General features: G+C 49.4%; 1 protein-coding gene and 2 long non-coding RNA genes across 3 annotated transcripts; 1 reads left to right on the forward strand and 2 right to left on the reverse strand.

Moving 5' to 3' along the window:
* Window positions 1–469: 469 nt before the first annotated feature.
* Window positions 470–3,058, reverse strand: LOC127003907 (uncharacterized). Its single transcript, XR_007757477.1, has 2 exons — window positions 2,077–3,058; window positions 470–2,017 (listed from the first exon to the last, which is right to left on the reverse strand). It is a non-coding gene; the product is annotated as an uncharacterized LOC127003907 (long non-coding RNA).
* LOC127003859 (uncharacterized) lies at window positions 1,175–1,688 on the forward strand. Its single transcript, XR_007757460.1, has 2 exons — window positions 1,175–1,272; window positions 1,417–1,688. It is a non-coding gene; the product is annotated as an uncharacterized LOC127003859 (long non-coding RNA).
* Window positions 3,059–10,235: 7,177 nt separating the features above from the next.
* LOC127003980 (transcription factor MafA-like) lies at window positions 10,236–14,129 on the reverse strand. Its single transcript, XM_050871110.1, has one exon. It carries the CDS (start codon window positions 13,494–13,496, stop codon window positions 12,459–12,461), a length of 1,038 nt encoding a protein of 345 aa, XP_050727067.1. The 5' UTR covers window positions 13,497–14,129; the 3' UTR covers window positions 10,236–12,458.
* Window positions 14,130–15,108: the final 979 nt, after the last annotated feature.

A 15,108-nucleotide genomic window follows, 5' to 3' on the forward strand; every position in this document is an offset into this window, starting at 1 on the left:
AAGCCCGCTACTTGCTACTCTTACAAAAAAGAATCAAACGAGGTGGTCGAAAGACAGGTCAATTTCGGGAGGAATATTAGTTAGTCGGTAGTTGTATTAGCAAAATGATATAGGCAGTTGAGCGCCGTGAGGACATAATGAGGTGTTTTAGTAAAGAGATATTTGTGATGATTTTAACCAAGCTGACTGTGGATCTAATATCAAGCTTTCGTTTCTGACTCCCAGGTGACGAGAGGCGAGGTCACGTCCGTCCCGCTGAGAATGACACGAGTGACTGACTAGTGGAATTCATGGTGAGTATTAGAATTCGCTGTTTATTTTATTATTTTGATGTCTGTTATTTTATGTGAGACTCAGTAGTTACGACAGGCGAAGTTACGTTTGTCCCGTTGTGAAGATATGCGAATAACTGATTGGAAAGTCCTGGTGAGTATTGTTATTGTTATTTATTTTTATATTTTGTTATGTATTAATTTATATATGACTCAAGACAGGCGAAGTCAACTTTATCCCTTTGCGAAGATGTGATGCGGGTAGCTAATCTAAACACGTTGTCATTACTAACATTGGTGATTTTCTTGTCTTATTCTGTTATGTATTTCTTTACGTGGCTCAGCGACAGGCCAGGTCACGTCCGTCCCCTCCTTTGCTTTGAGCCGCCGCGGTTTTACGAGGCCGTGTTAGCGCCCCACGGCCGCGTCCAGGGAACCTTTCAGCCCAACTTTCCCGCGGCTGTTTAGGCGGCGAGGGTCCCGTCGGGCCGCGCCGCCGGGACAAAAACAGAGCCTGAGTCGGCAGAGGCGCGCCCTGATGACCGCTCCCTTGACCCCCTCCCCCCCTTCACCCCTCCCTTCCCCTCCCTTGCCCCCGAAGCGAATTGTTGTTGAGGAAGGCGGCTTTTTGACCTTCATATGCCAAGTTTATTGAAGGGTTTGTGTCTTTCTTTATTTATTCGTTATTATGATTTTTTTATATAAGGAAAGAGAAGGCTGCGTGTTTTTCCCTTGACCCGCGTAAAGATAAGACCAATAACACAACATAAAGATAAACACCCACAAAAAAAAGTAAAATAAATGGGTTGCAGTAGCAGGTGTGTGGGAGAGGAGAAAAAGAGAACAGAGGTGGCCAGGAAACGACTTAATGAATGATAGTGCGGAGAGAGAGAGAGAGAGAGAGAGTTGCATATCGTGGGGTGAGTGGTAGCTGTGTTACGGCTGTGCTGGGACTGTGTAGGGGTGTAGTAGGGATGTGTTAGGGGCTGTATTAGTAGAGGTGTGTGTTAGTTTGTTAGGGGTGTAGTATAGTAGAGGTTTGAGGGGGTGAGGGAGACTTGGGGTGAAGGGTAGCTGTGTTAAGGGTGTATTAGGGGTGTGAAAGGGGTGTAGTAGGGATGTGTTAGGGGCTGTATTAATAGAGGTGTGTGTTAGTTTGTTAGGGATGCAGTAGTAGAGGTTTAAGGGTGTGAGGGAGACTTGGGGTGAAGGGCAGTTGTGTGAAGGGTGTGTTAGGGGTGTGTTAAGGTGCAGTAGGGATGTGTTAGGGGGTGTACTTAGTAGAGGTGTGTGTTAGTTTGTTAAGGGTTTAGTATAGTGAAGGAGACTTGGGGTGAAGGATAGTTGTATGAAAGGTGTGTTAAGGGTGTGTTAAGGGTCATACTAAGGATATGTTCAGAGGTGTAGAAGTAGGGGGGATGTGTGTGTGTGGGGGGGGGGGGCAAGACAATAGAGGTGAGTGGCGGTTCCTTATCAGATGAAGGTGGAGGGAGATGCGCCGCTCTCCGCTCGGGGCCACACTATTGATTGCACGCCCCGATCTCTTGCTGTTGTGGGGTCGGATCGCGTTTGGGTGTATTTACCGAGGGATTACACGTTTGCGGCTCCGGGGCAGGCCAATGGGCTTTGTGGAGGCTAATGCAGCGCTAAGACCTACGAGGGAGGTTTGGATTCCTTTACCTTGCATTCATAAGTGGTTTGGATTCTATTGGAAGAGGTTTGGATTCCTTATTCTTTAACTTATGCTTTTTTTTTATTCTTCTGTTACGAGGGAGGTTTGGATTCCTTATTCTTTAACTTATACTTTTTTTTTATTCTTCTGATACGAGGGAGGTTTGGATTCCATTAACTTGCATTCATAAGTGGTTTGGATTCTATTGGAAGAGGTTTGGATTCCTTATTCTTTAACTTATAATTTTTTTTTTATTCTTCTGATACGAGGGAGGTTTGGATTCCTTTAACTTGCATTCATAAGAAGTTTGGATTCCTTATTCTTTAACTTATACTACTGTGAGGGCAACTACCAACTTAGCGGCCGAACGACCGGGGCACTCCTGCCGCCCGCCCGCATCTTGCCGTTCGAAGCTGTTCAACTACCGAGGCGCAGCGAACCACCTGCTTCACTCCCGCTGCTCGTTCACCTGACGCCGTTCGACGCCTCGGTCGACTGAACCACCGAGGGTTCTCAACCCGCTATGGGAGGCGACTTGGTTGCCGCCCGCGCCTTCCTCGTCAGACAGCGGCCAAGCCTCGGCCTGAACACTTGAGTCTGCTATAGCTCCAGCCCTGCTCTCACTCGGGCTAACTCAGATACCGTGGGCTCGGTCTGGGTGCCCTACCTCTCCACGCCCTGAACTCCCGTGACTGCCGTGAACCTGACGCCCCTTCTCCTCCTGCGCCTCCCTCGTCTACCACGTCTACACCACTTCAAGGACGAATCTGTGCTGCCTCGTCATTGCCACTTAAGGGACGAGACGCCCCGAAGAGGAAGCAGCCGTGCCACAGGTCATTGCTGAGTCCGGCGTGCTGAAGCCTTCGTGTCGGAGACTTCAGATTGTGAGGCCTGTTTTGGGGTTTTCTTTACTTACAGTAAACTGGTGTCTAACCATATATTTTATTTATCCCTTCCGATTACAGCACCCAATACTGGAACCTTGACAACTACTTTTTTATTTCACTGATATGAGTTTGGGGTTCCTATTTCTGTTACTTGTACTTTACAGAAACTTTTTGCGCTAATGCCAATGGAAGAGGTTTCAATTCCTTATTCGTTTACTTATACTTTTTGTTACGAGAGAGATTTGGATTCCTTTCCCTTGCATTTATGGTTTATTGATTAGTTATGTGGCTAATACCAATGGAAGATTAGATTCAGTCTTTCCCTTATGCTTTTTTTTATATTTCTGATAATTTTTGAGGTTATATACATTTTCCTAACATTTTGATACATTTCGAAGCTACTGCAACGTCGATCCTACTAAGACATGTTCTGATTCTCTCCTTTTCCTTATACTTTCCTGACGCCATTTCTGATACATTAAAAGCCTGATGCAATGTTAGCCTATGAGTTTTCGATTCCATTTCCCTTCGCTAATATTTCTTATCCTTTTCTGTCAATACAAATACATTTAGTTTTAAACAGCTGAGTGGGAGATGAGAGAGATAGGGAGAGAGGAAGGGAGGGAAGGAAGGGAGGAAGTTCAGATTAAGGAGGGAGAGAGTTCCGATAAGATTTCTCCTATTCTGTGCTTCCTATATTTTCTTTCTCGCTTCCTGCATTTTCCCTCTCTCCTCTTCCTTTTATCTTCATTCTTTTCCTTTCATTTCTCTTCTTCATTTTATCCTTTCTTCCCCATCTCCCTTTCATCCTTTCTTTCCTTCCTTTCATCTCCTTTACTTTTATTCTTCCTTTAGTTCCTTATTCCCCTTTCCTCCTTCCTTCCTACATTCCTATCCTCCTTAGTTTCCTCTTCTCACCTTTCCTTTTCCTCTCTCAATTCCTCTCCTCATCCTTTCCAACCCCTCTATTTTCCTTTCCTCTCTGTTCCATTCTCCTTCCCTTCCTTCATTCCTCTCTTCCTTCGTTTCTCCACTCCCTGTCACCCTTCTTTCCTTTTCCTTCCTCAATCCCTCCTCCATCCTCTCTCCCTTTCCAACTTTCCTATCTCCCTTTCCTCGTTTAGTTCCTCGCTCCCTTCCATCCTTTCCCTTCTTCCTTCCCTACTTCAGTTCCTCTCTCCCGCCTTTCCTTCCCCTCGCCCTCCCTCCTTCCGTCGGACAAGCGGAGTGCCCCTAAGGCGACTGACAGACAACTGATAACCCAAGTGATGAATGCGGTTAAGATCTACTGCCTCAAGACCCTCCCCTCCCCCCCTGCATTGCCGCCCCACCGCCCCCCTACCCCTCCTCTTCTTCCTCCTGCTCCTCCTCCTTCCTCTCCAGGGACGACTTAGCGACAAACTGGCTTTCTGTTTACGTTAAGTCGACGCAGTCTCGTGTAATGACAGCGAACACCTTGAGAGAAAGAGAAAGGAGAGAGGAGAGAGAGAATGACAAGAATATAATAGACGATAAAAAAAGATAAAACCAAAAAGTGAAAGATAACAAAAAAACAAACTACAAAGAAACACTTAAAAAAAAAACTATATAAAACACCCCCCCTTAATCCTCCTCTCCCAAACGTAATTAAAACAAAAACAAAACAACCTCCCAGTTAATTAGTTACTCTCCTAGTTAACAAGTGCAGTAACAACAACACTAACTAGCGGGATTCGAACCTCTTGTGTGGGTGAGCGACGGAAGTGCAACTTTTTTTTTTCTCAGTGGGTCAAATTCATAGTAAGGTATCGATTTTATTTTAAGAGTTGAATGGAGGGAGGGATAAGGAAGGGAGGGATAAGGCAGGGACGGAGAAAGGGAGGGAGAGTGAAAGGCAGAGAGAGAAGGAGGGAGGAAGAAAGAAAGGAAGACACAATGAATGAATGAATGAATGAATGAATGGATGGAAGAGAGGATGGGAGGATGTAGAGAGAGGGAGAGAGGAAGCACGAACGAAAGAGAAAATGAAAAAGAAAGAATGGAACTGAGAAAGGGAAGATGTAGATAGGAAAGGAAGAAAGAAAAAACGAAAGAAGGAAAAAGAGAAAAAAAGAACAAGAAAATAGAAGGGAAGAGAAATAGGGAGAAATCAATAGAGGAAAGGAAAAAGAAAGATAGGAAGAAATGACGCAGGAGAGGGAAGAAGAGTGCGAGAAGAAGGGAGAAAGGAAGGGAGAATAAGAGAGAGGAAGAGGGAGGGAGGGAAGGAGGAGAGGAAGAGGGAATAAAAGGCTTCAAGGACAGGAAGGAAGAGGAAGAAGAAGAAGAAGAAGAAGAAGAAGAGAAAGACACGAAGGAGAGGAGAAGTGTGTGTGTGTGTGTGTGTGTGTGTGTGTGTGTGTGTTACTATCTCAGAAAGAAAAAAAAGGAAGGAAATGATGAATGGACAATATAGACAAGGAGAAAAAAAAAGAAAAAAAAGAAGAAAGAGAGGAAGGAAAAAAAGTAGAGAGGAAAGGAGAAGTAGATAGACAGATAGATAGAGAGGAAGGGAGGAAGGGAGATGAAAGGTACATAAGGGAGGAAGAGGAAGGCAAGGTAGACATGTAAGGGAGAAAGAAGGAATTAGGGAGAAAGGAAGAAATAAAAAGAAAGAAAAAAGTTTAAAAAAAGAGTAAAAAAGAAATATAGGATGGAAGGAAAAGGTAGGCAGGTGAAGGAGAGCAAAGGAAAGGGGATAGGTAAGTAGAAAGGGAGGGACAGGTAAGGTAGGGAGGAAAGGGAGGGAGGGACGAAGGGACCAAGGAAGAGAGGGAGGAAAGGGAGAGGGAGAGAAAGAGAGGGAGGGAGGGTTTTGGGCACTAGGTAAGATAGGGAAGAGAAGTAAAGGAAGGGAGGAAAGGGAGAGAGGGACGAAGGAAAGGAGGGAGGAAAGGGAGAGGGAGAGAAAGGGAAGTGGGAAGGGAGGAACAGGTAAGGTAGGGGAGGGAGGTAAAGGAAGGGAGGGAGGAAAGGGACGAAGGAGGGAAGGGAGGAGAGGAAGGAAAGGGAAGGGAGGGAGGAAAGGAAAGGGAGAGGGAGGGAAAGGAAGGGAGGGAGGGAGGGTTTTGGGCACTTGCTGAGAACTACATTTTTATTCTCTTCCAAAACCTGAATCATCGCGTGCAGCTGTTTTGCCAAGTGTCCTGCTCCTCCTCCTCCTCCTCCTCCTCCTCCTCTCATTGACTCCCTCGAACCCTTTGAAATGCGCCTCTGAATTCCTTCCCTTTGCAATTTTCATGTTTGTTTCGTTTATTTTTGTTTATTTGTTTATTTAGTGTGTGTGTGTGTGTGTGTGTGTGTGTGTGTGTGTGTGTCTGTCTGTCTGTCTGTTTCTCCTTCTCTCTCTCTCTCTCTCTCTCTCTCTCTCTCTCTCTCTCTCTCTCTCTCTCTCTCTCTCTCTCTCTCTCTCTCTCTCTCTCTCTCACCCACAGTGCCAGGGAGGAGTGCCAATGCTGACCAACGTTTCTTCCCTACTCACGACCCCCTCCCCTATCCCCTCCCCCTTTTTGTGCATTCGTATAGGTGAGAGATTTTTTTTTTCCCTTCCTCCACCTGCGTTTGTGATGGAGGTGGTGGTGGTGGTGGTGGTGTTGGGGGTGGGGGGGGAGGGGTAGACGTGTTGGGGCCTCCCTTCACACATTTCCCTATTCCCTTTTCTTAGTACTTCCCTTTTTGTTTCTTTGTTCCCCTTTTTTTATTTTTTTTATTTCTACATTTCTTATTTTTTTTCTATTTATTTTTTGCTTTTCTTATTATTTTTATGCCATTTTTTTCCTTCTTCCATTCGTTCTTTCTTGTTACCTGTCTTCCTTTCTATCCTTTCTCCTTTTCTTTGTTTTTCTTTTCTTCCCTTTCATCTCCTCCCTCCTTCTCCTTCCTTTCCCTCTGTCTCCTTCCTCTTCCTTTTACTCTCCCCTCTCTCGCCCCTTCTTCCTTCCTCTTCCTACTCTGCCTCTCCCTTTCCCCCCTCTCCTCCTTCTCATCCTACTCTCCCTCTCCCCCGCTTCTCCCCCTTTCCTTCTCCCCCCCATGTTCCCCCCCTCCTCACTAGGTCACGGTGGGGGCAGTGACCAGCAACAAGGTCAAACGCGTGACGTCACACACACACGACCCCGCACACTGAAGGCTTCTCTGAGGGGCTTCATGGGCGAGGTGATGCAACGCCCCCCCTACCCCTCGCCCCCCGCCCCCCACCTCCACCATCACCACTACAACTACTACCACCACCACCACTACCACTACCATCACCAACAACAACAACAACAACAACAATAATAACAACATCCTCAGAGCCTTCAGTGTGTGTGTGTGTGTGTGTGTGTGTGTGTGTGTGTGTGTGTGTGTGTGTGTGTGTTTTGGTTGATGATAAACAAGAAAACAGTGCTATTGTTTTTTTCTCCTTATCGCCTATTGTTTTTGTTCGCTTTTCTTTGTTATGGTTCAGCTTTTTTATCATCATTATTATTATTATTATTATTATTATTATTATTATTATTGTATATCGGTATTTTTGCAGCTATATATTTTTCCCTCTATCTATCTATCTATCTATCTATCCATCCCTCACACAGACACTCATACCTTTCTCCTACTTTCCTGTCATCACCCTTTCCCTCCCTTCCCTTCCCTTTCCTCAACTTCCTTTCCCCTCCCTCCCCTTCTCTTCCTTTCCTTTCCTTTCCCAGCCTTTTCCTGCCCTTCCCTTCCTTTCCCTTCCCTTCCCTTCCCTGTCTTTCCATTCCTTGCCATTGCCTTCTCTTCCTTTCCCTTCCCTTCCTTTCCTTCCCTTCCCTCCCTGCACCTCACCCACACACACACACGCAATCTCTTCGTTCTCGTTCTCTCTCATCTTTTATTTACGCAAGCTCCCCCTCACGCATATGCAAATGAGACGCCAAACATTATACAGGTTACTGGTCTTCCCCGAGGCGAATAATAATGTTTCTCTCGGTGTTTTGGAAAGCAATAGAGGGGTATAAGAGTGGCTGCCGTGGGTGTTGTGTTGAGGATAACGATGCAAGGAATTGGTTGATCGGTCGAGTTGACGTTGGGTTGGTTTGGTAGAGGAAATTCAGCTTCTTGTGGGGTGAGGAAGCGTTTGAGCGTAGTTCGTGTGTGTGTTGTGTTAAGGATATTGATGCACAGAGAAAGAGTTAGACGTCGAAGTTGAGGTTAGGTTTGGTTTGTAAGAGGAAATTCAGCTTCTTGTGGAGTGAGGAAGCGTTTGAGCGTAGTTCGTGTGTGTGTTGTGTTAAGGATATTGATGCACAGAGAAAGAGTTAGACGTCGGAGTTGAGGTTGGGTTGGGTTTGTAAGAGAAAATTCAGCTTCTTGTGGAGTGAGGAAGCGTTAGAGTGTAGTTTGTGACTGTGCTGTGTTGAGGATATCGATGCACAGAGAGAGTTAGACGTCGGAGTTGAGGTTAGGTTTGGTTTGTAAGAGAAAATTCAGCTTCTTGTGGAGTGAGGAAGCGTTTGAGCGTAGTTCGTGTGTGTGTTGTGTTAAGGATATCGATGCACAGAGAAAGAGTTAGACGTCGGAGTTGAGGTTGGGTTGGGTTTGAAAGAGGAAATTCAGCTTCTTGTTGAGTGAGGAAGCGTTAGAGTGTAGTTTGTGATTGTGTTGTGCTAAGGATATCGATGCACAGAGAGAAAGAGTTAGACGTCGGAGTTGAGGTTAGGTTGGGTTTGAAAGAGGAAATTCAGCTTCTTGTTGAGTGAGGAAGAGTTTGAGCGTAGTTCGTGTGTGTGTTGTGTTAAGGATATCGATGCACAGAGAAAGAGTTAGACGTCGGAGTTGAGGTTGGGTTGGGTTTGAAAGAGGAAATTCAGCTTCTTGTAGAGTGAGGAAGCGTTTGAGCGTAGTTCGTGTGTGTGTTGTGTTAAGGATATCGATGCACAGAGAAAGAGTTAGACGTCGGAGTTGAGGATAGGTTGGGTTTGGAAGAGGAAATTCAGCTTGTAGAGTGAGGAAGCGTTTGAGCGTAGTTCGTGTGTGTGTTGTGTTAAGGATATCGATGCACAGAGAAAGAGTTAGACGTCGGAGTTGAGGATAGGTTGGGTTTGGAAGAGGAAATTCAGATTCTTGTTGAGTGAGGAAGAGTTTGAGCGTAGTTCGTGTGTGTTGTGTTAAGGATATTACCCTCACTCCACAAGAACGTTAATACTCTTCTCTTCCAATCCAAACCTAACCTAACTTAACTTAAGGAAGGAAAGTTTTGCAGAGTATAATTGGATGAGTTAGTCAATTAGTTTGTCTAGAGAGGCAGAATGGGGAGGCTGAGTGAGACAAGCAAATTAATAGAAAGAAAAGCGAGAAAAAGTACAAGAAACTGTTGAGATTACGGGAAGGAAAGAAAGATTTGCAGAGTATAATTGGATGAGTTAGTGAGTTACTATTCCTAGAGATGAAGAATGGGAAAGTTAAATGAGGGGACGAAATAAGAGAAAAGGTTACCAAGATAAACTAAAAGAAACAACTGAGATAACTGTTCTTGTGGAGTTTGAGCGAGAGAAGGAAGGAGAGTTTGCAGATTATGAGATGAGGTAGTTGGTTGGTTAGTCTTGCGATGAGGAATGGGATAGGGCGACGCGAGGAAAGATAATACAGAAAGGAGAATGGGAGGAGGAAAAGGATTGGAAGAGTAGGACGTTAGGAAGATGGGGAGGATAGGAAGAGAAAGAAAAGGATACAGAGGAAAGTATGAAGGTTAAAGAACGGGACACTGCAATAACGAAACTAACAAAACATAGGAAAATATAGAATAATTATGAAGAAAGAGGAAAAAAGATAAGCTTGCTATTATTAAACACACAGAACACTGAAAGATGAAACGAAGAAACAGAGAAAGAACTCTTCCCAAAAGCCGAAAGGAAGATTACTCGGGTTCTAATGAGCGGCGTTTCAGGTTCACGGTACAGAAGAACGGTCAGACTTCCACCAGGATCATAAAACTACCCCCGGAAATGCCCTCAGACGCTTTTAACCCTTACATCAACTCTTCCCAAAGGCCTAGAGGAAGGTTAATCGGGTTCTGATGAGTGGTTTTTCAGGTTCACGGTACAGAAGAACGGTCAGACTTCCACCAGGATCATAAAACTACCCCCGGAAATGCCCTCAGACGCTTTTAACCCTTACATCAACTCTTCCCAAAGGCCTAGAGGAAGGTTAATCGGGTTCTGATGAGTGGTTTTTCAGGTTCACGGTACAGAAGAACGATCAGACTTCCACCAGGATCATAAAACTACCCCCGGAAATGCCCTCAGACGCTTCTAACTCTTACATCAACTCTTCCCAAAGGCCTAGAGGAAGGTTAACCGGGTTCTAATAAGCGGTGTTTCAGGTTCACGGTACAGATGAACGGTCAGACTTCCACCGGGATCATAAAACTACCCCCGGAAATGCCTTCAGACGCTTTTAACCCTTACATCAACTCTTCCCAAAGGCCTAGAGGAAGGTTAATCGGGTTCTGATGAGTGGTTTTTCAGGTTCACGGTACAGAAGAACGATCAGACTTCCACCAGGATCATAAAACTACCCCCGGAAATGCCCTCAGACGCTTCTAACCCTTACATCAACTCTTCCCAAAGGCCTAGAGGAAGGTTAATCGGGTTCTAATTAGCGGTGTTTCAGGTTCACGGTACAGAAGAACGGTCAGACTTCCACCAGGATCATAAAACTACCCCCGGAAATGCCCTCAGACGCTTTTAACCCTTACATCAACTCTTCCCAAAGGCCTAGAGGAAGGTTAACCGGGTTCTAATTAGCGGTGTTTCAGGTTCACGGTACAGAAGAACGGTCAGACTTCCACCAGGATCATAAAACTACCCCCGGAAATGCCCTCAGACGCTTCCAACTCTTACATCAACTATTGCCGAAAGCCTAGAGGAAGGTTAATCGGGTTCTGATGAGTGGTTTTTCAGGTTCACGGTACAGATGAACGGTCAGACTTCCACCAGGATCATATAACTACCCCCGGAAATGCCCCAAAAAACTCCCACGAAAGCATTGTCAAGTGGGTGGGTGTGCTTAGGTGCTGAAATGTTGAAGAATGTGACCCGCGCGACACATCTCGATAGGAAAAGCCACACGCTGACGCCACACTGTCACGTCTGTACACTGTTGAAAGACATTTGACGTGCGCTTCGCCTGTTCAAGTTTTGGAATCTATTGGAGTCAGGTTTCGATATAGTCAGTCGGTTACGTACATCTCATTTGCCCGTCAGCTCATAAGGGAGTACATCATTGGGTATATCAAGGCTTACAGAGGTAGAGAATAACACCTCATTTTTCCGTTAACTAGTGAAAATGTCATGTGGACTGGTTGTGGAGTGAGATGTATGCCCGTCAGCTCATAAGGGAGTACAGCATTGGGTATCAAGGCTTGCAGAGGTAGAGAATAACACCTCATTCTTCCGTTAACTAGTGAGAATAACGTCATATGGACTGGTTGTGGAGTGCGTGGGAGGTGAATTTGATCTTAATACCAATAGCCAGTTACCCTTCACTAAGTTACCGCCGCCAAAACAGAGAACTGAGTCATCGGGAGAGTGGTTGTGGAGTGAGTGGGAGGCAAACTTCATCTTAATACTAATAGCCAGTTACCCTTCACTTTACCGCCAGCGCACCGGAGAATTGAGTCAATGGAACAGTGGTTGTGGAGTGAGTGGGAGGCAATCTTCGTCCCAGCAGCACTAGTCAGTTATCCTTCCCTTTACCGTCACCGCACCGGAGCAGGGCGTCATCGGGACAGGCCGCTCAGTCATCGTGAAGTGGAATGAGTTCTTGTGGGCGGCGCGGCCAGGTCTCTCCTCCACGTGGCGCGCGGGGCAGCCGAGTGTTTGTGTTCCTCCCATGGCCTGGCCGCCGCGCTGCCCGGGTGGACGAGAGATCTGCCCGCAGGACATGTTGGCGTATGGTTCTTTGCCTCAGTGCGTCGCTCCGTCCCCGGCCATGCCAGTGAAGGGCTTTGTGCTGCTTGTTAGAGTTAAAGTTACAGACTAATGAGAGAGTGGGCGTGGCGACGCACCGAGACAGGCGGGGTGCGGGGTGAGCGAGGGGCCGCCGAGGCGCCGCCCGCCGACCCCTCGCCCACCCCGCACCGTAAAGGCAAACTTAACATACTAAACAAAAGTTACGGTAACCACGGTAGGCTGCAACGTTTGAACATAATGCAGTGATTAACGGAAGTGCAAGCAAGATAAACACGATCAGAGTTCATACAACACCGTACGCGTGTACACTGCAGAGCTTACCCTCAGCACGCCGCGGCAGCCCCGGGCAGCGGGGGCGCGGCCGGCCGGTGGTGGGCCTCGGGGGTCGCTGCGCCGCGCCCTGAACCAGCGGGCGACGGTGGGGGCGCCGCCGCCGCCCGCCCCGCACAGCCCCGATGATTGTCGCCAGGGTGGGGGAGGGGCTGCGTGCGGGCGGGGGCGCGCCCCAGCGGCCGTCCACTTGCTCAAGAGGAGAATCACAGCCGAACAAGTGAACGCCTCCTCTGCCCGGCTACAGAGCGGCGCCTCGCCCCACGGGCCAGGCCTTGCTCCTGGCCCTGGGGAGGCGAGCCTCACTTGGCTTCGGCTGCTGCTGCTGCTGCGGACAACGTGGTCACATGGAGTAATACTCCTGGTTGCCTGCTGATTCTGGCGTTTGCTGTGATGACTGCTGCTGCGGTGGCTGCTTCTGCTGCTGCTGCTGCTGCTGCTGCTGGAGCTGCTGGAGCTGCCGCCTGCAGGACTCGATTTCTTGCCTCAAGGCGTCTCGCTCCCGGCGGAGGCTTTCGTTTTCTTGTTTCAAATAACTATTCTCTGACTTGAAGTTGGCCGCCTGCTGGCTGGCGCGGATGATCTCGTTCTTGGCCAGCTTGAGGTCGCTCTCCAGCTCCATCTTGTAGTTTTGCCGCTTCATGCGGCAGCTCTGGGCGTAGCCTCGGTTTTTTAGTGTTCTTCGTTTCTGCTTGTACTTGGTTTGGTGTTCTTTTGGCATGTGGTGGAGTTTGCGGTTCAGCTCCCGCACCGACAGCGTGACGAGCTCGTCGTCAGAAATGGAGTAGGAGCCAGTCTGCTGGGGCAGCGTGGGCAGGTTCATCTGACAGGCGCCCTGCGAGTCGCTAGTGCCCTTGACGATGCCCAGCGGCGTGAGGGGGTGACGCTGCTGCATGTTCATGTCCCATTTTCTCTCCAGCATCCACTGCGACTCCAGCTGCTCGCCGCCGCACTGGGGGCCGGGCCGCAGGTCGAGGGGCTCGTGCATGTAGCGGTTGTAGTAACAGAACTCGTCCACCAGCGGGTGTTGCTGCATCCCCTGGAAGTGCGGCGAGGCGGACAGGGAGCCGTTGTTGGGGGAGGAGCCCGGCGGGGTGTCTGGGGGGGTGGTGGGCACCTGTGAGGGCGGCTTTACCTGCTGGGTGGACACTGCGGCCGCCGTTAGGCTGCCGGGGTGGTGGTAGGGGGTGTGGTTCATCCAGGCGCCGGAGGCGGCCATGTTGGGCATGTGGGGCGTCATCATGTGGGTGGGCACGCGGCCCATGGCCACGCCGCCCATGGCGTGCAGGTCTTTGTGCTCCTTCACGCCGTCCATCACGCCCTCAAGCGACTCCAGCATGAAGTCCGCCATGTAGTCGTTGCCAAGATCCTCGTCGGACATTTTCAAGCGTGCATTACTGGCCGACTCGAGCAAGAAAGCACTGCTGCTGCTGGCCACAACGCGGCAACCTGACTCAGTCAACACTGTCACTGTTCTGGGACTCTGTCTGGCACCGGCACCTGGTCCTGCGGCACGACACACTCGGCATCACAGGTCACCACATGCCCCTCACATCGTCACCTCGGGGCCGCGGCGGCGGGCACCGTGCACGTGCGGGGCAGGCACGAGGGGCAGGGCACACTGGCGCGGCGCGAGCCGAGTGACGGGGCAGCACAGGTCGTCGCGGCGCAGCGCCGCCTGCGTCCAGTAGGTCACGGGCAAGAGGGCGGCGGGCGGCGGGGCAGCGGTGCGCCCGTCACGTGGTTCACTTTACGGGCGAGTCGAAGTCCCTCGGAACACAGGCGAGGCAGACAGCACTACTGACAGCCTCGGTCGTTCGTGGCGAGTGCTGAGTCGGATCGAGGTGACACTGTGGTCACTGTCGTCTGCGAGGCAGTGATGGCATCTGTGTGGCCTCGCCTCCCCAGGCGCGGCCGCCCCGCGCAACGCCCGCCTCCTGACGTCACCGTGACCTTCAGGAACGCAAAAGGAACGCCGCACCGCCGCCCTGAGGCCTATCGCTCACCGCTCAAAACAACACTTACTCATAATTAACGAAGTTAAATTTATTTTTAAATAAAAAAATCTAAAAACAATAGGCCCAGGTGGGCGGCAGTACATCAGGGGGCGGAACACAGTACTGCAATACATTACAGGGCGGAGCCTCGGCGGCGGCGAGCACAGCATTGGCGGGCCGGCGCGAGGGGGCGGGCTGGCGGGCGGCGGGGCGGGGCCAAGGCGAGGCCAGGGGGGCCGCAGGCTAACCCTTGCTGGCCGGGGCGCGTCCCTCCCTCCCACGCATCAGCCGGGCTGGCCAATGAGCCCTCTCGCACGCCTCTCGCAATGGGGGACGCCGCCCCCCTCCGTGCCGCCGTCCGCCTCTACAGTCTATAATGTATTGATAACCTTATATAACATATATAATGTACACTGGAGCCCGTAAATCCTGCGAGAATCATTAGACACGTTTAATATCCCGAAGTAACTGTAGGAGGCGGCCGACCCATGATTTACAACACAGGCGGCCCGACGCTCCCTGAGGCCGGGCTCGCCATGCCGGGGCTGCACACTGTACAGCCCTGTGCGCGAGGAAGCGGTCAGCGGAGACGTCTCTGTGCCTGCCGCGTCCCCTCGCCACTGCAAGGGGAAGGGGGAGAAGGAGAAGGGGGGGAGGTCATCACAGAGGCGGTAATCAACAGGTTCAGTTTTACCAACCTGATCCTCGGCCCTGTTCAATATCTGGACTGACGATGATCTGCCAGACCCGCCCTGGCCACACACACACACACACACACACACACACACACACACACACGATATATATTCATTACGTGCCTCCAAATAAACTAGTATACAACTCGCTGATATGTAAGCCTCGCCGCTCCTCCTCTCACCTCAGTATGAAATAATTGTTTTTTCCTCTTAGAATAAAACCTCGAAGCCAAAACTCAGGTCGGTGTGCTTGGACGCTTCCGACTCTCACACCAATTGTTTCCAAAGGTCAAAAAAAGAC

The sequence above is a fragment of the Eriocheir sinensis genome, chromosome 1 (assembly GCF_024679095.1).
Source record: "Eriocheir sinensis breed Jianghai 21 chromosome 1, ASM2467909v1, whole genome shotgun sequence".
In the NCBI taxonomy this organism is placed as follows: Eukaryota; Metazoa; Arthropoda; class Malacostraca; order Decapoda; family Varunidae; genus Eriocheir; species Eriocheir sinensis.

Bases quoted from the DNA above. Each gene is read 5' to 3' on its own strand.
- LOC127003980 (XM_050871110.1), bottom strand. From the start codon at position 13,496: ATGTCCGACGAGGATCTTGGCAACGACTACATGGCGGACTTCATGCTG.